Source organism: Eupeodes corollae, chromosome 1, assembly GCF_945859685.1.
Source record: "Eupeodes corollae chromosome 1, idEupCoro1.1, whole genome shotgun sequence".
NCBI classification, from domain to species: Eukaryota; Metazoa; Arthropoda; class Insecta; order Diptera; family Syrphidae; genus Eupeodes; species Eupeodes corollae.
In genome coordinates, this window is record NC_079147.1 from 36,701,616 (window position 1) to 36,726,395 (window position 24,780).

Consider the following 24,780-nt stretch of genomic DNA (forward strand, 5'->3'; position numbering starts at 1 on the left):
GCCTCTTTCTAATTGATTGTCTACCAAAAGTTTGGTTAAACACCCGCCACAAACGAACCCAAACCTACTCAAATAAACATTTACAAACGTTTGCTCTTCCTATTTGCCGGCGTGAATCTCTAAAATGGATTCAGACTTATACGACGAATTCGGTAATTACATTGGACCTGATTTAGACAGTGACGATGATGACGACCAAAGTATTTATGGTCAAGCAGATATTCAGGATGATGTTGATGTAAGGAGTCTCAAAAACTCAAGAATATCAAAACAATGGTTATATTGTCTCTTCTCATTTTCTTAGGATGACGCTATGGAAGAAGATGAACCAGAAAATGACGAAGATAAGGAAATAACCGCAGTAGTTCTCCATGAAGACAAACGTTACTATCCCACCGCCGTTGAAGTCTATGGACCCGATGTGGAGACAATTGTCCAAGAAGAAGATGCCCAACCTCTGGATAAACCACTCATTGAACCGGTGAAGAAGTTGAGATTTCAACTGAAAGAACAAGAACTGCCCGAAACCACATACGAAATGGAGTAAGTTATTACAAAATTGAATCTATATAAAGATGGTTCTATGGGAGTCTTTTAGATTTATGGCCGATTTAATGGACACACCGCCGTTGATAAGAAACGTCGCTCTAATTGGTCATTTGCATCATGGCAAGACAACTTTTGTGGATTCTCTCATTCGTGAGACACATCCGCAGTTCGACACAACCGAGGAGAGGACTCTTAGGTATACGGATACTCTGTTCACGGAACAAGAACGTGGAGTAAGCATCAAGGCCACTCCAATCACTCTTGTCCTCCCAGATGTCAAACATAAGAGCTTCTTAATGAATATATTTGATACTCCAGGTGCGTTCGAAATAAATGAACTCTGTTTTGAAAGTCTAATTGGAAAATGGGTGTTTTTTTTTGTAGGTCATGTTAACTTTTCCGATGAAGCCACAGCTGCTATGCGGATGTGTGATGGAGTTGTTGTATTTGTGGACGCAGCTGAAGGAGTGATGCTCAACACCGAACGTCTGCTAAAGCATGCAGTCCAAGAGAAGATGGGAATAACAATTTGCATAAACAAAGTGGCTGACATTCTTGTTTCTTTGAAGTTCCTTGTTCTTATATTTTCTCCATTTTTCAGATTGATCGTCTTATTCTAGAGTTAAAACTCCCACCTCAGGATGCTTATTTTAAGCTCAAGCATATTGTCGAAGAAGTCAATAGTTTGTTAAGGTAACTTTCCAACTATGATATTATAGATTAGAAGATGATTGCATTATTATTTCAGTGTTTATTGCGATGGAGATGATGCAATTGTGGTTTCTCCAACTCTTGGAAACGTCTGCTTTGCTAGTTCACTTTATGGTTTCTGTTTTACACTGAAATCTTTTGCCAAACTATACGCAGACACTTACGAAGGAGTCAACTATGTGGAGTTTGCCAAACGTCTCTGGGGAGATATGTATTTCCACAATAAATCGTAATGAGATACAAACACGTCTTAACTTGATTAAGAAATTAATTATTTGATTATTTTCAGACGTAAATTCACCAAAAAACCACCTCACAGTTCGGCTCAGCGTAGTTTTGTCGAATTCATACTCGAGCCAATGTACAAACTTATTGCCCAGGTTGTCGGAGATGTTGATACAACCCTCTTGGACACTTTGGCTGAGTTGAATGTTCGTGTGACCAAAGAAGAGATGAAAACAAATATAAGACCTTTGTTGCGATTGGTATGCAATCGATTCATGAGTGACTTTAGTGGATTCGTCGATATGTGTGTGGAACATATTAAGTCACCTTTGGACAATGCCAAGAGGAAGGTAGATCATATTTATACGGGACCAAAAGAGGGCGACATCTACAAGGATATGGTGAATTGCAATCAAAACGGAACACTCATGGTTCATAGCTCCAAAATGTATCCAACCGATGATTGTACATTCTTTCAGGTACGTATGTCGAAGAAAGTTTTTTCCAAGACATTATGTTCAAGATTTAATCTCCAAGCTGAAATCTCTAAAACTTGTATCTCCAAAGAGAGAACCCCTTGTTAAAGGTTTACTTGCTTTACTTAGGTCCACCTTTTTACAAAGTCCTTGGGTGTTCCTTAACTCTTTTAGAATAAATCCTAGGTCAATCGGTTCAAAAATTATCCCTATTTCCAAGATTGAGACTGAATTTAAACAGATTGTAAAGGGTTTTTAATTGGAGCATATATATTCAGGCTCTCTTTTGTGGCCATTTTGTTTTGGTGACATGAGTCCAATATTTGGTTTATTATTCAGTTGTTTATGCCAAGTCATCATGGCAAGTTACACAATTAAACAGCACGTTTAAATGATAAAAGATCAGCCGAGAATGTCGCGGTCCGTGAAAGTGTACAGCAGAACCAGAGGCAGTCTTTTCCTCGCCGTACACAGGAATTCGGACTGTCGCAGACTTCAACTTGGCGAAAATATTTATAAAAGTTCAAAAAGTTCGCAGACTTCAACTTGTCGGATTTTGTGTCGGGACTTGGGCCTACAGCCGTACAAGATCCAAAATGACCCCGGATTTTAAAGATCATGACCAGACAATGAACGCCGTTTGTTCGCTGACTGGGTTTCGACTCGTTTGGGAAAGGACTCCAATTTTGGCCAAAATTTCATCTGTAGTGACGATAAATGACTGTGTTAACTATCAAAATGTCCGTATATGGGGCGTAACCAACCCATACGAGGTTCACCAGGTGTTAATACTTACTTACTTACTTACTTAAGGTGGCGCTACAGTCCGGGGCGGACCTGGGCCTCAACCAACAAGCGTCTCCGGCCAGCTCGGTCCCTAGCTAGCTGTCTCCAGTTTCGCACGCCAAGTTGGTTGAGGTCCTCTCCCACCTGGGTGCGCCACCTGAGTCGCGGTCTTCCTCTACTGCGCCGTCCCTCGGGATTGGATTCGAAGACCTTCCGGGCTGGAGCGTTGATGTCCATCCGCTCTACATGACCTAGCCATCTAAGCCGTTCGACTTTAATTCTGCTAACTAGGTCAGTGTCGCTGTACAGCCCGTACAGCTCGTCGTTATATCTTCTCCTCCATTCTCCATCTATGCGTACGGGACCAAAAATCGCCCGAAGAATTTTTCTCTCGAAGCATCCTAAGACGCTCTCATCTTTCTTTGACAGGGTCCAGGCCTCAGCGCCATAAATGAGAACCGGGATGATGAGTGTCTTATAGATGGTGATTTTACATGCTTTAGAGAGGACTTTACTTCTCAATTGCCTTCTAAGTCCAAAGAAACAGCGATTTGCAAGAGTTATTCTTCGTTTGATTTCAGCGCTGGTGTCGTTGTCTGCATTAATAGCGGTGCCTAGGTAGACAAAGTCCTTAACTACCTCAAAGTTATAGCTGTCCATGGTGACGTTTTGTCCAAGACGTCGTCGTTCAGTGTCCTTTTTTGATGACAGCATATACTTGGTCTTGCCCTCATTGACCACTAAACCCATCTTCTTCGCTTCCGTCGCAATGCTCAAAAACGCTCCACTGACATCACGCTTTGATCTTCCAATTATGTCAATATCATCTGCGTATCCGAGTAATTGGATGGATCTATGGAAGATTGTGCCTCTAGTGTTGACGGTTGAGTTTTGCACAATTCTTTCCAGAACGATGTTGAAGAAGCCGCATGACAGTGCATCGCCTTGTCTAAAACCTTTTTTGACATCAAATGCATCGGTAAGATCTTTTCCGACCTTGATAGAGCAGCGTGCATTCTCCATCGTCATTCTGCACAAACGGATAAGTTTGACAGGGATGCCAAAACTAGACATTGCTCGGTAGAGCTCTTCCCTATAGATGCTGTCATACGCGGCTTTAAAATCGATAAAGAGATGGTGGGTATCGATTTGAAGCTCCTGGGTTTTTTCCAAGATCTGCCGTAGTGTGAATATTTGGTCGATAGTGGACTTTCCTGGTCTGAAGCCACACTGATAAGGACCAATCAGGTTGTTGACGAATGGCTTCAGACGTTCACATAATACGGCAGAGAGGATCTTATACGCAATGTTAAGAAGACTGATGCCTCTGTAGTTGGCGCAGTTTAGAGGGTCTTTTTTCTTATGTATCGGGCACACTATGCTGAGATTCCACTCATCGGGCATGCTTTCTTCCGACCAAATTTTGCAGATGAGTTGGTGCATGCTCCGTACCAAGTCATCGCCTGCTGCTTTGAATAGTTCGGCGGTGATGCCGTCAGCTCCAGCAGCTTTGTTTGAATTAAGTTTAGATATAGCTATCTTCACTTCGTCAAGGTCGGGTAGGCGGAATTGTTGATCTGCGTCGCCGAGGTTGAGTGGTTCCTCAAGGTGTTAATGCATCCTCAAAATGTTAGCGTTTGGTGTGGATCTGAAACGTAGATCAACTTTGTGAAAACCAATCTGGCTTTCTTTCTAAACCCAGTAGAACTATTATAAATATTTTCAAACAATCTATAGATAATGACAATCTAAGCTTTCTTCTTTCACTAAATTTCTCCAAGACGTTTGACTTAGAAGGCAATTTCACTTTTTAATGTCTTCTATCAATCTTATTTCTTTTTGCCATAACAATAGAAAATAATGGTGTGTCAGATTTTTTTTTTGACTTATCCGCAGGATTCATTATTGTGTCCACTTTTCTTTACCATGTATTTAAATGATCCATTTCAGAGCAAAAGATACAAGACTTCTATCTAACTCACAACAAGCATACTATAAGGGTAAATCGATGAAAACGTAGTTACACACTCCAGTACGTATCATCGAATACTTAGTCCAGTCAATGAACGAAAAAATTTGCCTTCACCTTAAAAAAACCAACAGTTTAGAAATTTTGCACACTTCCTAAGGGATGTCTGGTGATGAACCAAAAAAAAGTCCCCAAGAATCCGACACGTGAGCTCTAGCGGCAGTTAAGAGAAACATGGTGTTTCAGTTTTTCACGTTTATCTCGGAAGCTATTTGTCGTATCAAAAAATAATCTCCTACAAAATTAAAGCTTATTAAATTAATTTGTTAGTACTTGCTTTAGTTTGTAAAATAGCTCTATAGCCATATAGAGAAAACATGTGTTTTTTTCACACGAAAAGAAAGCTTATTAAATTTAAAAAAATATATATGGTATGCATTTTTTCATGTCTGTAATTGTCCACAAAAAACTGTCGTATTCAATTTGTCTGTCTATTCTTCTTAAACTCGTAGGCCCAATATGTGGCTTATTAAATGTATACCTAGAGAATAAGCATTGTAGCAAGTTACTTTATCATCTCCAACATTGCCACTCGCTATTGACATGATTTCATTTGTAACTGGAAATGGAGAATGACTTTGGAACCAATTTGACAGCCTTGCAATGTCTGTATTATCTCTAATTTTACGTGCCTCCCCAAAATCTTCATGTTGCTAACTAGTAGAAAAAGTGCTTCCTCAAATGACAATGTTATTATTAACCTTGAATTAAGGAAGACTGTTACATATATTTTAATCAGTTCAAAACTCTAAGCGAATTAAAGAATGGAAATGAAAATAACGTTATCACGACAGATTTTAATAAAGCCTTTGTTCTCAATCTCCGATTCTATTTTTGTAATCTAAGAAGTCCCACTACGGAGCCACCTTGGTCATTTGTTATTTGTCATAACTATCAACGAAGTTATTAATGTCATTGATAATCCAACTGTCTCTATTTAGACTGATGAAATGTAAATAACAAAGGTTATTTCTACTCCATCTGATTCTGTCTCACTCCAAAATGAACATCACTCATTTAAGACTTGGTGCGACAAAAATTGCTTAGAACTCACTAAGTGGTCACATCTTTCCTATAGTCTGCACGATGTAACCATTCATTTTATCTGTTTTATTCGTGACCTAGGAGTTATTTGGGACACACAGACACATTTTTGAGCACATTTTAATTATAAATTAAATAAAAATTTTCGATGCCCTATGCCACTTAATCCCTATACAACACCTTTGTTAGACCTCTATTTGGATACGCTTGTCAAGTCTGGTCTTCCCATCAGAACTCTCATTCTCAAAGAATTGAATTTGTACAACGCAAATTTCTTCGCTTTGCACTCCGCGGTCTTACTTGGCGCAAACCTTCCAAAAAACGCAGCAAAGTCGCTGATAATCTCTTTGTATGCCAGCCAGATACCATAGACTCACCATTTCTTTTAGAAAAGATTAATATTTATACTAATTCAAATAACTTCAGACAGACGCCTCTGTTTCGTTTTCCTTATCATCAAACAAATTATGGCCTTTTTTTATCTATCACAGAATTTTGCGCTTAGCTAACAACGTGCATACTATTTTTGACTTCCATAGCATTCCCTCCTCCCTTAGAACCAGTCTCTACAAATCATTCCAAGTTTTTTTTTTAAAGTTTTGTGTTCATTAGAAACTTAAAAAAAAAACAGATTTGAGTCTAGCTTAGTGAGTTTGGAATACCAGACAATTTCATCTTCTACCAGGACAACTACACAGAGCACACATCTTGCACCGCAAAGTCGTGGTTACTTTATAACTACACTAAGGTTATTAAAATTCTGAAAAAAATCACCTGACCTAAACTCCGAAAACTCGAATTTTGTTTAATTAAAACAATGTGGCGACAGTCTTAAGAGCTTTTCTTTCATACATTTTAACTTTGTCATCTCGAACTTTTTGCTTGTATATAATGAATAAAATTCTTCAAGGGCGGGATGAAAATGTCATCACTGCTAAAGACGAAATCCATGACTTTACAAACAAAATTGAGTTTTGGTCATCGTCTGTTAGTCAAAACAACTTTGATTCATTTTCCTCCACACAATCTTTTGTTGAAGAAGTCGGATGTGAGATAAATATCAAGGAATTTATACCTGGTATGAAAATGGTGTTGAAAAAGTTGAAAGTTGTAAATGAGTATTATGTTGAGTGTATCTTTGGAACCTGGTAGTTAATGAAATTCTGACTAGTTTGGATGTGAAGGTTTTTAGAGTTATTGCTAATGCGGATGATGTTGTTATGTTTTAAAAGAACTCAAGCAAGCTCTGCTATTGGCCTCAGAGCTCAATCACATTGGACTGATAACAGCATTGGCCACTCTGTAATTCTTAATTATTTAAAATCACTTTCAAAACACACAAACCACCACATCATTCTCAAATTACAATTCGATAGAAACTTCCAGACTTCTATACCTTTCAGATCTTTCTTGGAGGATAGGGCATTACTGGAAGACTATTCAATCCACTTCTTTACAGATGGATCAAATACTAATGATAGTGTTGGTAGATGCGTTTGCTCGGACTAACTCTCTCATTCTGCCTTTCCAATCACTGCAGCGCGTTCAAGGCAGAACTTTGGCGATTACATCAACCCCTTAAACAATTCAACCGTAAAACCGTACTACTAGGAATGCCCATCAGTTTACCCTTGAGCCCAATTTCGGACGTACTGTTAAGTTCAGGGATTCTTTCTTTAGCCGCACTACAGGAATGTGGAATGCGGTTAAACGTCAAACTTTGGTGATTTAACGTACTCTACTCCCGAATCTAATGGATGTTTTAATTAGCAGAATCCTGACTGCAATAGAGAAGGACAGTGTTACGCATTTGAGACTTTTAACTTATGTTATACCACAAGAACTCTCTCTCTGATTAGAGAAACCTGTCGTTGAGTAGGCCTTCGCTTTCTGAATCGATTCAAACTTCAGTAACTAATATTTGTCCGGTTTCAATAGCCAAATCTTTAACGTGTGTTTATTCCTTATCTTAGGCTCTTTAGGGGTTTAAATTCAGTTCGATGTAGATTTTCTCTTTGGAGTTAATGCCAAGTGGGATGATTTTTTCCTCCCACATATAGAGATTTCAGGATCATGACGAAATCTAGAATGCCAAAAATCTCGAATGCCGAAAATCTCGAAAATAAAAAAAATTATCTAGAACGCAAAATTCTCGAATCCAAAAAAAATCCAGAATTTACAAAAATCTCGAAAGACTCTATCTAAAAAAAAATAAAAATTCGAGATTTTTTTTTAAATTCAATAAAACACAAATATGTATATCAGTTTACTTAATATTTTATTTTCTGAGCAAGAAAAATAGTTGCAAACAATAAGAAAGATGCATGTGTAGCAATGTGCAATTGTATGATTGATAATTTTACTTGTCAGCTTTAAGTTTGTTAAGGGGATGTAAGTTATCCAGAATGTATGTTTGAATTTTTGAGGCAATGTTTAAAAACATACATTCTGGATTTTTGCATTCGGGTTTTTTTTTTCTAGAATTTTAAATGAATTTTCTCTACAAACAAAAAGTTTTTTTTTAATGTTTTTTGTAGGTCCTTGCTCGAGTTGTAAGCGGAACACTGCATGCTGGCCAAGAGGTTCGTGTGCTCGGTGAGAACTATACCCTTCAAGACGAAGAAGATTCAAGAATTCTTCAAGTCGGCCGACTGTGGGTCTACGAAGCTCGCTACAAAGTCGAACTTAATCGTGTTCCCGCTGGCAATTGGGTTCTAATCGAAGGTATCGATCAGTGTATTGTCAAGACCTCCACCATTGCGGACATCAGCGCCGTTGAGGACTTGTATATCTTCCGGCCATTGAAATTTAACACCCAGAGTATCATTAAAATAGCCGTTGAACCCGTGAACCCCTCAGAATTGCCCAAAATGTTAGATGGTCTGAGAAAAGTAAACAAATCCTATCCTCTGCTATCGACGCGTGTTGAGGAATCTGGCGAGCATGTTATTCTTGGGACAGGAGAACTGTATTTGGATTGTGTTATGCATGACTTGCGTAAAATGTACTCGGAGATCGATATCAAAGTTGCAGATCCAGTTGTGGCTTTTTGTGAAACGGTTGTGGAGACTTCATCGCTAAAGTGCTTCGCCGAGACTCCGAATAAGAAGAATAAAATTACCATGATATCCGAGCCATTGGAAAAGGGTCTGGCTGAGGATATAGAAAATGAAGTGGTGTCGATAAATTGGAATAAGAAACGTTTGGGTGAATTTTTCCAAATCAACTACGATTGGGATTTGCTGGCAGCGCGTTCTATTTGGGCTTTTGGGCCTGACACAACTGGGCCTAATATTCTTGTTGATGATACTCTTCCATCGGAGGTTGATAAGAATTTGTTGACTTCGGTGAAGGATTCCATAGTTCAGGGCTTCCAATGGGGTACTAGAGAAGGTCCGCTTTGTGAAGAGCCCATTCGGAATGTGAAATTCAAAATTCTCGACGCAGTGATTGCCAGCGAAGCTCTGCATCGTGGTGGAGGGCAAGTCATTCCTACAGCTCGTCGTGTGGCATATTCTGCATTCTTGATGGCAACGCCTAGATTGATGGAGCCGTATTTGTTTGTTGAGGTTCAAGCTCCTGCGGATTGTGTTTCAGCTGTGTACACTGTTCTGGCGAGAAGAAGGTTTGTTTTTACTGCTATTATAAATTGTTTAAAAATATAATTTTGAATATATAAACTTTTTCAGAGGGCACGTTACACAAGATGCGCCTGTTTCTGGTTCGCCCATTTATACCATCAAAGCATTCATACCCGCCATCGATTCTTTTGGTTTTGAGACGGATCTGCGGACACACACCCAAGGGCAAGCATTTTGTCTGTCCGTATTCCATCATTGGCAAATTGTTCCCGGTGACCCTCTGGACAAATCTATTATTATTCGTCCTCTTGAACCTCAAGCTGCTTCACATTTAGCCCGAGAATTCATGATTAAGACACGAAGAAGGAAGGGTCTGTCCGAAGATGTATCGATTAATAAATTCTTCGATGATCCTATGTTGTTGGAGTTGGCAAGGCAGGATGTGCTGTTGAATTATCCTCTATAAATAAAATAATTTCTTACCTTAACATCATGAAGCATTTGTTTTCATTTTTGTTGCTAAACTTTAACTTTCAAAAGCTTTTATAAAAGAGGCTTGATTTTCTACTAAGAGAAACAGGTGGCTGCTTCAAAGTCCAGACATACAAATTTCGAATGTGGTGAATTAAGAAATGGTTGAAGTATTCGCTATAGGTGTTTTATGTGAATTACCGTTATGTGTCACTATTTTCATTTTCAAGTAAGCTGTCCCTATATTCGAAAAATGCAAATTGAACATACTAGACACTCGTTAATATTTTCTAGTCGCTTTCACAAAACGTAAGTATATAAGCTTAAACAGTTGAGTTTTTAAAAATTTTGAGCGTCTGATTAAATAGTATACCATTTGTGCTTCTGTTAGATGTATGGTATGGGTCTTTTGCATACTTTTAGAAACAACAACGAAAAAAAGTACAAAGTCACATTTTTAAACATTTTGGATTTAATCATGTTTGAAAATTAATGACAAAAGTTTTAAATACAATTCTTTTAAAGACCTTAAAAAAAAGCAAACAACCTTTAAAACTAAAGAGATTTATCTTTATAATATCGGCAAGATAAGTGATAAAAGTTTTCGAGAAAGTTCGTTCGATTATCAAAGAGTAAAGCTTATTACATTTATCATGAACTGAGTGTAAAGTAAAACTCAAACTTTTTATATTTATGTTGTTCAAGGAATGTTTTACATAGTTACTTTTTTTATAATAAGCACACTCAAGTGGATATTACTACCCTTATTATGCAGAGGCACAGTGTGAGCACTAGGAAGAGGAGAGAGGGTTCAAAAGGAGATGTCAGTGCTCATTGGTATTGAATTCCTGAACAATGCAATTACCAGGAAAGACATTCGTGTAGTACGGCTTTAGAAAGAATCTCTGTATTTGACAGTCGGCCGAAGTTGGACTCGAGGGTATACTAATCAGCATTCCGAGAACCGCGAGTATTACGGTTAAACTGTTTAAGGCATAGATCATAAACCGTTAAAATAACTGTAAAAGAGGGCGAGACAAGATGACGATGTTCAAGCGAATTAAATGAACTTATGATGATATTATCACCTCCCAATTTAAATGCTCTACGTTCAATACTATTCAAGAGGATTAAGTAAGTTGCAGGAGCACCAGCCCAGAGATGGGAATTATACCCAAGTTTTGGACGTATGTAAGTCTTGAAGATAACAGCCAGATCAGAAGGTGTGAAACATTTATTGAATCGACTAAGGAAGCCCAAACACCTTGCGGCATTTTTAGCGGCATTCCGTATGTGATCGTTCCACAAGAAGTGGTTGGTGACACACATACCGAGAATATCGAGATGTTCTGTTTCATTGATGCAAGTGCCATCCATGGATAATGGCAATGGGGATATATCTCGCTTAAATAATACAAGACAGCATTGGGTTTTCGAAGCATTAAATTCCACGCGTTTTTTTAATCCTCATTGTACAATGATGTTTAAGTCGGAATTTAATGAGCTTATCATATTTTGTCGTTGCAGTGACACATCCGAAGAAGAGGGATTTGAGTCTGAAAAGGAATATAAAAAGCTAAGAGTACTATCGTCAGCGAAACAATGTATTGGATTAGAAGTTGCAGACAGGAGATCATTGATAAAAATGAGAAATAGTGTTGGAGATAGAACAGAGAACTGGGGCACACCAGCATTTATTTTATGGTTTTCAGACTTGAACCTATCCAATACTACTTGTATTGAACCATCCGAAAGGTAATTACTAATCGAATGAAGCAGGGATTCGTAAAAACCGAAAGCACGCATTTTCGATAAAAGGGCCTGATGCCAAACCCTATTAAATGCTTTTGAAATATCAAGTGCAATAATCTTACTTCCTCCAAAACGATGTAAAGATTTGCTCCACTGTTCGGTGCGATGAACCATGAGATCACCAGTGGAACTATATTGCTGCGAAAGCCGTATTGTCGGTCATTAAGAAGCTTTCGGTTTTCGATATATTATGTCTTAAGCTGATAATTTATCAGCGTTTGCATGACCTCAGAAAGAAGGGACGTAAGTGCCTAACTCGGGGTAAGTAAGTAACTCGGGGTAAGTAAGTAACTCGGAAAGAGATCTGAGTAGCACAGATGGAAAAGCTTACGCAGTGGTTTTGCCAGCGTTGAAGAACACCTCTTCGGAACAATGGCGGGGATACCACCCGAACCAGCGAATTTATGTGTGTTTAGATATTTTTTGGACTCTTGCCACAGTAAGAGTGCGAAAAAAAGATTGATCCCATAGAATCACTTACTCGTTGAAGTACAGGCGGAGTCATAACACTCACTGGCAGCGTACGATTGGTGGCCAACTGCCAAGCAAAGAGCTTCTCTAAAGAGCTAACAATAGGAGTGTCAATGTGTCATTGACAACGAGCGCAGGAACCGATCAAGGGGAAGAATTCCTTTTTACGAATGACCAAACATTTTGTCTGCCTTTGGGACATTGCAGTATTTTTTGCAGTACTTTTTGGTCATGTAAAAATTTGGTCCGTCGAATATGGGCGTTGCAGGCCTTTCTGGCTGTTGAAACTTTTTCCGGCTTTCCTCAGTACGGTTAGCTTTATAGCAATGGAAACTTACTTCTTTGGCCCTAATAACCTCGTTACAGCTCGCATCAAACCATGCGGTCTCCTTAGGTCTGATGCTTTTAACCCTATTCGGAATAAAAGTTCTCATTTTCAGGGGATCCTGAAGTAATTATTGAGACCGTCCCAGTTGGCTTTCTCGTATTGCCTGAATGTTGAAGCCATGAAGATCGCCCGTAACAACGATTTCAGTGCGAGGATAGGACGAAGCAATTCTTTGGATGGAATCAGACAAAGCATCAAATTTACGAGAAGTTGATACTCTGTCTAAATTAGGGCTTCGACTAAGGAAGCAGTAGTTAATGATTTGCTTATTTAAGGAGAATTTAAACAACATGTAATTAAAAAACGAATTTATTTATTTATTTATTTATTTATTTATTTATTTATTTAAATCTATCAAGTACATCAAAAAACTTTCTTAGATTGATAAAATAATACATATATATACATAGATAACAAATTAAGTTCAATAACAGCTAAAATATAAAACTTATAATGAATTTAATATTGTGGCTTTACAAAACTCTCTATTAATGTTAAAGTCGATTAAATGAAAATTTTGATTAAAATAAAAACAAGAATTGGTTATGGGGTTATTCTGGCCATAGTTGGTGTAATGTCTAGGGATGCTGAAGAATTCATTTTCTCTAGGTCTAAGGCAGCGTTGAGGTGCATAAAAACCAAAAGAAGAAAGCAGAGTTGAACAGTCAATATGACCAGCTATGACATCATGAGCAAACATAGTTAAATAGTACGATCTCCTTTTATCGAGGGGCTTTAAACCAATAAGTTGACATCTCGTTTCATACGAAGGCATTTGCGGATATGAGTAAAGTTTGCGGAGAGCAAATTTAGTGAACTTTTTTTGAACCCTTTCAATGCGAAAAATAGTTGTGTTGTGGTAGGGGCACCAAACAACAGAGCAATATTCAAGAACAGAACGAACTAGTGCAACGTACAATGATTTAAACGTATACGGATCTGTAAAATCCTTTGAGTTTCTCATAATAAAGCCAAGCATTGCGTTAGCTCTAGAAATTATATAATCAATATGAGAATTAAATTTAAGCTCAGGGTCAAAAATAACCCCCAGATCTTTTTGCAAATATAACCTTTTAAGACTTGTATTGGAAATGGTGTAATCAAATATTATTGGAGTTTTTATTCGATGAAAAGTCATAACTGAACATTTATTAGTATTCAAATGTAAGCGATGCTTGCTACACCACTCGGTTACACTTTCAATATCACGTTGAAGTTGAATACAATCTTGCAAGTCTCTAACTTCCATAAAAATCTTAAAATCGTCTGCAAATAATAGCTTTTCAGCTTTTAAGATAACAGAAGGTAAGTCATTTATAAAAATTAAAAATAGGAGTGGGCCAAGATGGCTTCCTTGGGGCACTCCTGAATAATTATTTATAGTTTTAGATGAAATACTTCCTACTTTTACGGATTGAGTGCGATTTATAAGATAGCTTCTTATCCATTTTAAAAAAATTGAATGGAAACCCATGCCTTGTAATTTACATATAAGAACGTTATGTTGAACGCGGTCAAACGCCTTAGCGAAATCAGTGAAAATGACATCTACTTGATTTCTAGTTTCCATGGATTGAAGGCAATAACTAGTGAAGATTGACAAATTTGTCGCAGTTGACCTTCCACCTACAAAACCATGCTGAAATTCTGATATAAAGTTCTTTATCAATGCATAAATTTTCTTTTTTACAATAGCTTCAAAAATTTTAGGTATGACTTGAAGCTTAGCTATTGGCCTATAATTTTCGACTGCCTGTTTAGATCCAGATTTATGAATTGGAGATATGAAGGAGTGTTTCCAGCAATCCAAAAACACACCTTCAGTAAGAGAAAGATTGAAAATTAAATGAAGAGGAATAACGAAGCAAGATTTTAGTTTTTTAAGAAAGATTGGAGGTATATTATCTGGCGCAAGGCATACAGAGTCTTCAAGAGATGATAATTCAAAAAGAATCTCTTCATTTGAAATTGATAAAGAACCCAAATCCAAGGTGGAGCTAACTTCACTTAGAAATTCAGGATCAGAATCCTCCAGAACAAAATTCGATTGAAAGTAGCTTGCAGATTTGACTAGGATCACTACTTGTTACTTTGTTATAGCTCATAGTTGATGGTATACCTGAAGATTTCTTTTTTGTATTTATGAAACTCCAAAAAGCTTTCGAATTTTTTTTTATTTTTGATTCAACTGACCAAAGATGCTGCCGGTATAAAAATCTTTTAAGGAATTCGTATTCTTTTCTTAATCGGCAAAATTCATTTCTAAAAGTGAAATCAATTTTGCTTTTTTTTAAAACCCGATACATAGCATTTTTTAGATTAGAAAGTCTTTTATGAAACCAAACCGGTTTACCAGAGTTACAACATGTTATCATAGATGACTTTGTAGATTACCTTCCTGGTGGTGTTGATTTAGCAGGATTTCGTATTAAGGCACTAATGTTTGCTGATGATATAGTAATTTTTGCGTATTCTCCAGAAACACTACAACTTATGATAAATAGAGTATACCACTGCTGCTGTCTTGAGATCTTTAAGAAAGGGGGTGAACGAAATGCATCGAATGAAAAGTGGAATTTAAACAGAGAAGATATAGAATGTGTTAACGAATATAAATACCTAGGAGTAATTTTTTCAAGAACCCTGAATTTGGAGAAACATTTTAGCGAGAAACTTCAAAAGGCGAAAACTGCAATTAATATTTCATGGAAAAAAAGCTTTATGAAGGAAAACATAGCTCACAGTAGTAAATATAAGGTATTTGAAGTAGTTGCAGAAAGTATCCTTTTGTTATTATGTGAAGAGAATATTTCGTCTGCAAAAAAATACTCCAAATAACGTGATTATGCTGGAAAACGGACTATCACCTCTATTTATAAAGAGCCTAAGGATGCAAGCGGATTATCTTTTGCACGTTTTTAGTATGAAGGAATACCGGCTTGTAAGAAAACTAGTAGTAAAATCTGTAGAAGACCAAAATCACTGGTACAGTGAGTGTTCGAGTCTCCCAGAAGGATGCAATTTAAATTTTAATTTAAATGTGGAAGATGTATCGCACAGAAAAGCTCTTATGTACAAGGTTATAGCAGCAGTGGATGAGAAGTGTAGAGCAGAAGATTGCAGCTGAAGCATTTGTGGCCTTGTTCAGAACAACTTACATGATCTCGCAGAAAGGAAATACTTCCATGATTCAAATAAGTTAAACGTCATTTGCTACAATCGTCAAGTTAAGAAGCGAACTACTCAACCCGAACTTCATACCGCACAGACCCGATTTACCACCGAAGTGTACTATTTGTATTTATTAGCTGAAAGAGAGAACGTCATACATTTCTTCGGAACGTGTCCAACTTTAAGGGAAACTAGAAGAAATATTCTTGGAAGTGATTTTTTACAGAGCAGCAAGTTATTAGTATGCTGAATGAGATGGATGTTGCCAAGCTTTATAACTATTGCAAAGTTGTGTTACGAATTATGAATGAATTATTTGAATTGAATTTACTATTTTGCATCACAGGGTCGGATCGGTTCTCGTCACTGCTAAGGCATAACACTAGCAGTGAAAGGTATTGATAATTATACTGTGTTTCAATTCAGTGAATTTTATTTTTCATCTCTATCTGTATTGGTTTTAAACATTTTTTTTATTTTGCAATGACTGGAGAATTCAGAGTAGATTATTGTAATATTCGTGGGCCAAGGGCAAATTTTTTGTTAGCATACCGCCATACTGTTTCATACAGGCCAGCTGTTTTGGCACTAAATGAAACCCAATTAGGTAAGGATTCCGATTCTGCTGAATTTTTTATTCATGGGTATAGCTTGTTGCCTTTATTCTTTTCCCACCATGGCCTCGCCATATACATTAGGAATGATGTTGCTTATTAGCTCTTACCACAATATGGTCTTTGCACCAATTCCTTTTTTAATTATATGTGGTTTAAATTCTCCGTGAATAAGCAAATCATTCACTACTGCTTCCTTTAACGAAGCCCAAATTTAGACAGAGTATCAACCTCTCGTGAATTTGATGCTTTGTCTGATTCCATCCAAAGAATTGTTTCGTCCTATCCTCGCACTGAAATCGTTGTTACTGGCGATTTCGATGTACACAATTCTTCATGGCTTCAACATTCAGGCCAGACAACACCCGATGGAGTGTGTGCAGAAATCTTCGCTGAGTTGAACCACCTAACTCAGCTTGTCAACGAGCCCACCCGAATATCGGACGTTGAAGATCGAGCAGAAAACACTCTTGACTTGTTTCTTACCTCTGACCCTGATAAGTACACTGTTAGTGTTCTATCTCCTCTAGGCACATCTGACCATTGTGTTATATCAGCAAATTTCTCGTGTCAAAACTGTTCAGTTAAAGAAAGAGCTCCTAAGAGAACCGTTTGGCAATACGAGAAAGCCAACTGGGACGGCCCTTCCTCGATAGTGACGTTGACGCCAGCGCTGATATGATCACAAGTTTAATTCTCCTGGGAATGAGAACTTTTATACCAAACAGGGTTAAAAGTATCAGACCCATGAAAACGCTTGGTTTGATGCGAGCTGTAAAGAGGTTATTAGGGCCAAAGAGGTTAGTTTCCGTTGCTATAAAGCCAACCAACCAACCAACCAATCTTTTTTCGAACTCGTACTGTGGCAAGAGTCCTAAGAGATCTAAACACACATAAATCCGCTGGTCCGGATGGTATCCCCGCTATTGTTCTGAAGAGGTATTCTTCAACGCTGGCAAAACCACTGCGTAAGCTTTTTCATCTGTCCTACTCGTCAGGTCTCGTTCCGAGCGGATGGAAAACGGCATTTGTCCAGCCTATTCCCAAAAAAGGCGAATCTTCCTCACCCTCTAACTACCGACCGATTGCACTTACGTTCCTTCTTTCAAAGGTCATGGAAACGCTGATAAATTATCAGCTCAAGAAATATCTTGAAGATCGAAAGCTTCTTAATGACCGGCAATACGGCTTTCGTAGCAATAGGTCCACTGGTGATCTCATGGTTCATCTCACCGAACAGTGGAGCAAATCTTTACATCGTTTTGGAGAAAGTAAGATTATTGCACTTGATATTTCAAAAGCATTTGATAGGGTTTGGCATCAGGCTCTCTTATCGAAAATGCGTGCATTCGGTTTTCATGAATCCCTGCTTCATTGGATTAGTAATTACCTTTCGGATCGTTCAATACAAGTAGTATTGGATGGATTCAAGTCTGAAAACCATAAAATAAATGCTGGTGTGCCCCAGGGCTCTGTTTTATCTTCAACACTCTTTCTCATTTTTATTAATGATCTTCTGTCTGCAACATCTAATCCAATACATTGTTTCGCTGACGATAGTACTCTTAGCTTTTCATTTTCGTTTTCAGACTCACATCCCTCTTCTTCGGATGTGGAACTGCAACGATAAAATATGATAAGCTCATTAAATTCCGATCTAAACAGCATTGTTCAATGGGGATTAAAAAACCGCGTGGAATTTAATGCTTCAAAAACCCAATGCTGTCTTGTATTGTTTTAGCGAGATATATCCCCATTGCCATTATCCATGGATGGCACTTGCATCAATGAGACTGAACACCTCGATATTCTCGGTATGTGTGTCACCAACCACCTCTTGTGGAATGATCACATACGCGATGTCGCCAAAAATGCCGCAAGGTGTTTGGGTTTTCTTAGGCGATGCAAGAAATATTTCACCCCTTCTGATTTGGCTGTTATCTACAAGACTTACATACGTCCAACTCCCATCTCTGGGCTGGTGCTCCTGCAATTTACTTAAGCCTCTTGGATAGTATTGAACGTAGAGCATTTAAATTGATAGGTGATAATATCATCATAAGTTCATTTACTTCGCTTGAAAATCGTCGTAAGGTCTCTTGTCTGACCCTTTTTTACCGTTATTTTAACGGCTTATGCTCTAGTGAAATAGCCAGTTGCATGCCTCCCCTTAAACAGTTCAACCGTAATACTCGCGCTTCTAGGAATGCTCATCAGTATACCCTCGAGCCCAACTTCGGTCGTACTGTCAAATACAGATTCGTTCTTTATCCGTACTACGCGAATGTGGAATACCTTACCACACCCTGTCTTTGCTAGTCATTGCAGTATTCAGGAATTCAAAGCCAATGTGCACCGACATCTCCTTTTAAACCCTCTCTCCTCTTCCTTGACACACACTGTGTTTATTATAAAAAAAAAAATTATCTATCATGTCGAAAAAAAACTGTTTTTTAAAAAATGATATGTTTTATTGATATAACAAATGCACTTATTTATTTTGTTTGATTAAAGTTCCGCAACATTATGATACCGGAATCAATTTTTAGATGTAAATTATAAGGTGGTACTTCAGGAAATTTCGGTGAATTGAGAAATTCCGTAGGTTAATTGATCACATTCTTTTGATTGATAACAGTATCGACTGACTTGAAGGAAATTGACCGCCCAGAGATTCAATTATGAACTGACGTGTTGATGTCATCGGCATTTTTTTCGGTTTCAATATACCAAATATGTTCGTTGAATTGTTAGGCTACGTCATGAAAAACACGCTAAATAAAATCCTCCTTCGATTTCGTAAATTGACAGTCAAGATATCAGCTGCAAACATTTTTTTTTTTGACACACACCTGTACTTTGATTTTGTAGTAAAAGTAAACGCATAATAACTGTCAATCTAAGGGTCTTAAGATAACACAAATTAGATTATTTGAAACGCTCGTTTAGTGCATCGGCTGAAGTTGATCGTGGAATAACTAGAAGAGTCTGACGAAAATCACCGAAAACCAAAATTATAGCCACACTAAAAATGTTTTAGTTATCACGAAGATCTTTCAGGGTTCTAAATTGGACTTCTAGTGATGACTTTTGGGCCGTTGTACCCTCGTTGATCCAAATAATTAACCTGCACATCTGTATAATCTTTGCCATTGTATTTTATTATTGTATTATTTGCAAGTTGTTATCACCAATATTACTTTTGAAAACTCCTATTTGAATATTGTTCATGAAACTAAAGTTAAGGGGACCTTCAGTTTTTATACCGAATCCGAACGGCGCTTTTCATGCCAAGAATTATTCTTGGAGTATTTATCAATTCTTCCCAAGAGGCAGTATCCGTGACAAATGTCTCGGTTGTATCTGGCCGACTTTATTTAAGATTCTTCTTTTTTAATTCAAATCAATAAACCGAACGAAAATAGTGCTTATCATTAACTTTTTTCAAAAACTTGCAGTTTTCAAGTTATTTTGTCAAGACCTTTAGGCAAATTAAAGAAAATTTCTTAAAAGACCGTTTGGCAATATGAGATAGATAATTGGGACGGGGTCAAAGACCTTTTCAGGATTTTCAACGGCTTCCTCGATAGTAATGAAGACTCAGCACAGATGTGATTGCAAACTTAATTCATTTGGGCATGAGAAATTTTATTCCTAATAAGAAAAAATCTATTGAACCAAAAGATTCGATCTGTAAACAGGTTATTAGAATCAGAGATGTAAGTTATCGTAGTATTAAAGCCACTGAGGAAAACCGCTCCAAAACCTGTTATAGTCATATTTGATGAACCAAATTTGTATATAACCAGAAATTACGACAAAATTTTCTTCAATGCGCAAAGTAGTAGGTACAAAAAAAAATAATAATTTAAAAAAAATGTACGTAACATCAAAATTTTATCGATTTCAACGCTCGTTCAAAATGACACTGCTTATGTACTTGTAAGATCGATCGATAAAGCCAATTTGCTTGCAGCACAGTTTGCTATTAACTCGAACCTTCCAGAGAGTGCCATGTGTACTTCTATACTTAAGTGCATTATTTTATGGGACAAATCTTCTTTAATACTTGTTGTACTGGAGTACTTCAAGACCTCAGCATTCAAAAAATTTGCTGGCCAGTATAGTATCGCTGCTATTATTCTAAGGAGATGTCCTTCATCGCTGGAAAAACAACCTCTTTCCCAGTGTATGGAAAACAGCTTTTATCTAGTCTTTCCCAAAAGACCAACCCGCCTTCCCCTCTAACTAGCATCCAATTGCATTTACGTCCCTTCTTTTCAAGGTTATGGAAACACGAATCAATTCTCAGTCTAAGAAATATCTCGAAGAAAGAAAGCTTCTTTTGGCTTATTGTACGAACAGTGAGACAAATCTTAACATCTTTTAGGAGGAGGTAAGATTACGGCACTTAATATTTGAAAAGAATTTGATTTGCATTGATTAGCAAAATAAATGCTAGTGTCCCCCAGGGCTCCATTTTTTCCACTATCTTCCTTATATACATAAGGAATTTCCGTACCCATGGCATGATGGTTAGTGCGTTGGACTGACATGCCTGAGCTCTCGGGTTTGATCCTTGCCTATGCCATCTAACGTTTTTTCACGGGTACTGCCTCTTCCGGAGAATTGACAAATTCTTCAAGAATAATTCTTATCATGAAAAGTGCTTTCTCAAATTAGCCTTTCGGATTCGGCTTAAAACTGTAGGTCCGCTACATCCCTGACAACAGTACTTCTACCCAGGAATGGTTGAGAGTTGTAAGACACTAGGCCTTAGTTCTCAACGGACTGCTGTGTTTGTGGATTAGCTTGGTTTCGCTAGCCATAAACACATCGGGACTGTAGTCTTTCAACATTGGAACATGTTGGCTCTTCGGTGAATTTACATTCACAGCTAGGATCTTAGGCGCGTCTCCGGCAGCGCTCCGATTATGGTCTAAATTGCGCCATGCCAACCAACAAAAAGTAGAGATGATCTACCCTTTTGCCTTGCTCCTTTATCTGACTTTGCAGCCCTGTTATTGAATTCTCAACATCAACGCTTCAATGTCAGGCTGCACCTCTGTTGCCTTAGGCACGGGGGCCTTTGGAACAACAGTTAGTGGAGCCTATCTCGTGTTCCCATTTCCTAATCCACGAATTTTTGTGTTGGAGCCTGTCGAACTGTTCGACATACTTCGGCTTTTTGACTGGCCTTCCATTTGTTGAACCTTAGGGCAACCCCACATTTGAGCTGGGTTAGATCCGCAGCTTGCCTTCTCCCTTGATGTGGGTTTCAGAGCACCTGACGCAGCGCAACTGCATATTGCAGGTGGCTCCGGTATGTCCAAACTTCTAGCACTTCGTACATTGTAAAATGTCGCGAAATTCGATTTTCCTCACAACTACTTTGGGCGATAATGTTACGAGGAACATTGGCAGCCTATAAACCCCTCGTCTGGACTTCACCGTAGTAAAAAACTTGACTCCGATAAAATCGAGATCGTCGGTGGCTTTTTCACGGAGCTCATTTAAGTGCGCCTCCGGTTCCGTGCAGGAACTTATGCCCTTCAGTAGCACCGTCTTAAATGTTTCGCTTTTCGGAGTGAAGCTGGAGAACTCAGCGGTGACCTGCTTAAGCACTTCTTTCAGTAACTTGTGTTTGGCCAGTGCGAAGCACTGCACCGAATACTGCTTTTTTTTCATTTAAAAAGTTTATTAAAGATTTGTCCTTAGTGGCCGACTTACATAACTGTTTCAAGTCCTGCAGGCCAACCCGGTAGGTCCTAATTGGTGGCAGCTTCTCCTTCTTATGCTGTGGTTGTTTATTGGTGCTACTGCTGCTGTTTTTTTTGTTGCTGCTGCATTGCTTTAGCTGATGTCGATAGGCCCTCAGAACTTGGGCCTGCCACTGCTGTCCAACGCACCAATCATCACGCTACCGGTACTAAATAAAGATGGTATAATGTCCTCCTTGAATGCCTGGAAATTACAAAAAGAAAAAAATGCACTTTACCACCATCCCTACGTCCTAAAATTGTATGCTAGGCTCCAAATTTTGAGTACTTTCAAGGATCTCTTAGGGTCTTTAAATAGAATTATCCTCTAAGGTTTGATGGAATTTTCCGGAGTAATCTATATTTTTGGTTTTCATTTTTCTAGACTAATAATGAACGAATTTATAAAAATAGTTAGTTTTTTAAGCTTTAGTTTTCAAAAGTTCTTAGCTAACCCATTTCTAACTCCTTATTTTTTTAAGGGTGTGCAGGGAATTTCAAATATTTTTGTTTTTGGATAAGTAGGACATTATGTAACTGGTAATGTTTAGTCCTTCAATTTATCTATTTTAATGTTTTTTTTTGGTTTATTCTCTGCAACATCCCCAGATAAGGAATGGGTCTATAAATAAGAGCATGGTATTTTTTGGCTTTCCCGTTTCGGGCAATATCGCTTATTGGCTATACTTATACTACACAACGCACAAGGCACAAACAAAATAAATTGGTTTAAAATCAACACCATTCATTTGATGATCTGAAAAGAAAAAAAATGTTAAAAAACGTGACCTCGTCATTACCTACATTAAAATAAAAGTTAAAAAAAAAGAGAAATGTTTTCACAATCAGCGCCCACAAATTAAAAACTCCTCCATTATCCATAAACAAAAAACCAAAAAATGAAATAAAAAATGAAAATGAAAATGAACACAAAAATAAAGCGAAAAAAAGAAAAGCTTAACCAAAAGTAAAAATATGCAGATACATGCACGCATTAACGGTTGTAAAATAAAATAGGGACGCTGCTGATATCTCACAGGGATCGGGCATCGGGCTCGGCGCGGCTGACGTGTAAATTATTCACACCTAAAGTGCTATTAAAATTGCACTTTAAAAATATTTGCATTTATATACAGAAAAACAGATAAAGATACAGGTGCAGGTGCATTTCCCATCGCCCATCACCCATCCCATCGCATTGCAACGCAACCAATATACAGGGTGTCCCATATAAGCAAAAAATCTAAATAACAGAATTTATAGTAACTTAAACCTTACCGTTTATTCACACTTTTTACAAACAATTTTTTGTCTTTAATATTTTCGACAGTTTAAAGCAACCTCTTCTTATCTTAAGGGGCACTAAAGTGCTGTTAAAGTATAGGGTTCAAACAACAAACTTCTTTATCTAGCTAGGTCCTGTCGCTGTACAGATCGTACAGCTTGTCGTTTCATCTTCTCATAAACTTACATAGTCAAAGCTTCTGCACCGTATAGCAGGACGGGGATCGTCTTATAAAACGATACTTTGATTGCTCGAGAGAGGGCTTTGCTACTCAACAGCGGTAAGCAAGATTAATTCTTGATTTGATCTCAGCGCTTGTGTTGTTTTCTGGGTTCATATTGGAGCCTAGGTAAACGAAGTAACGTTTATCGATGGTAACGTTTTGACCGACGTCGGTGCTGTAAGTCCTTTCTTGATGGCAGCATGTACTTCATTTTGCCCTCATTAATGGTTTTACCCATTTTTGCCGCCTCTATCTCAATACTCACAAAAGCCCCATTGACACTACGCTGAGTTCTTCCGATTATGTCAATGTCATGCGCATCACGTTGTCTTAAACCTTCTTTAACATCGAAAGGTTCGGTTAAGTTGTTTCCAAGCTCTATAAAGCAGCGAGATTTCTCCATTGCCATCCTTTAAAAACGGAAGAGTTTGGCAGGGATGTCAAAACTAGACATGGTTCTAGGTTCTATACAGCTCGTCCCTGAATATCCTGTCATATGCGACCTTTAAATCGATGGAAAGATGTTAGGTGTCAAATTTGGTGTTTTTGGGTTTTTTCCAGCATCTGTCATAATGTGAATATTTAATCTACTTTGGACGTTTCTGTTGTAAATTCACACTGATCTGGACTTATCAGATTTTTGACGATGGGTCTTAGACGTTGAAATGTTACGGCAGAGTGTATTTTGTAAGCTTTGATAAGGAGATTGATTCCTATCTAGCTGGTGCAATTAAGAGAATCTCGTTTTTTTAGGATCGGGCAAACAGTACTGAGGTTCCATTCATCGAATATGTTGGTTAATGCGCCTAACCAAATTATTTCAAGCCGCCGTGAAAAGCTCGGCTTCAGCTTCAGCTTACATATAACAATCTTTACTTCATTTAAGTCGGAAAGACGGGATTGTTGGGTTTCATCGTCTATATTGCCTGAAAGCAGAGTTCGGTTCGTCGCGTCGTCGCGTCGCCGCTTACAGTCTGCAGAAGTGGCGCTCCCACTTGAGTGTTGACTGCGGTTCTTCCATGATGTTTCCACTTTCGTCTTTGAAGACATCGGTTCGAAGCTTAACACATGTGAATTTCGTTTCATTTGGTCATAGATCTTTCGAACTTAATTTCTTCTTTGGAACCACTCACCATCTTCAATCCCACGTTTTTTTGCTCTTTGTTCTTCCTTCTGAGAAGTTGG

The 24,780-nt window shown here is 38.0% G+C and overlaps 1 protein-coding gene across 1 annotated transcript; it reads left to right on the top strand.

The window, feature by feature from the left end:
• LOC129940813 (116 kDa U5 small nuclear ribonucleoprotein component) lies at positions 1-9,889 on the top strand. Its single transcript, XM_056049310.1, has 9 exons — positions 1-238; positions 305-543; positions 599-867; positions 934-1,091; positions 1,151-1,242; positions 1,298-1,489; positions 1,550-1,964; positions 8,358-9,445; positions 9,510-9,889. The coding sequence occupies exons 1-9, from the start codon at positions 125-127 to the stop codon at positions 9,865-9,867; spliced, it is 2,925 nt and encodes a 974-aa protein (XP_055905285.1). The 5' UTR covers positions 1-124; the 3' UTR covers positions 9,868-9,889.
• Positions 9,890-24,780: the final 14,891 nt, after the last annotated feature.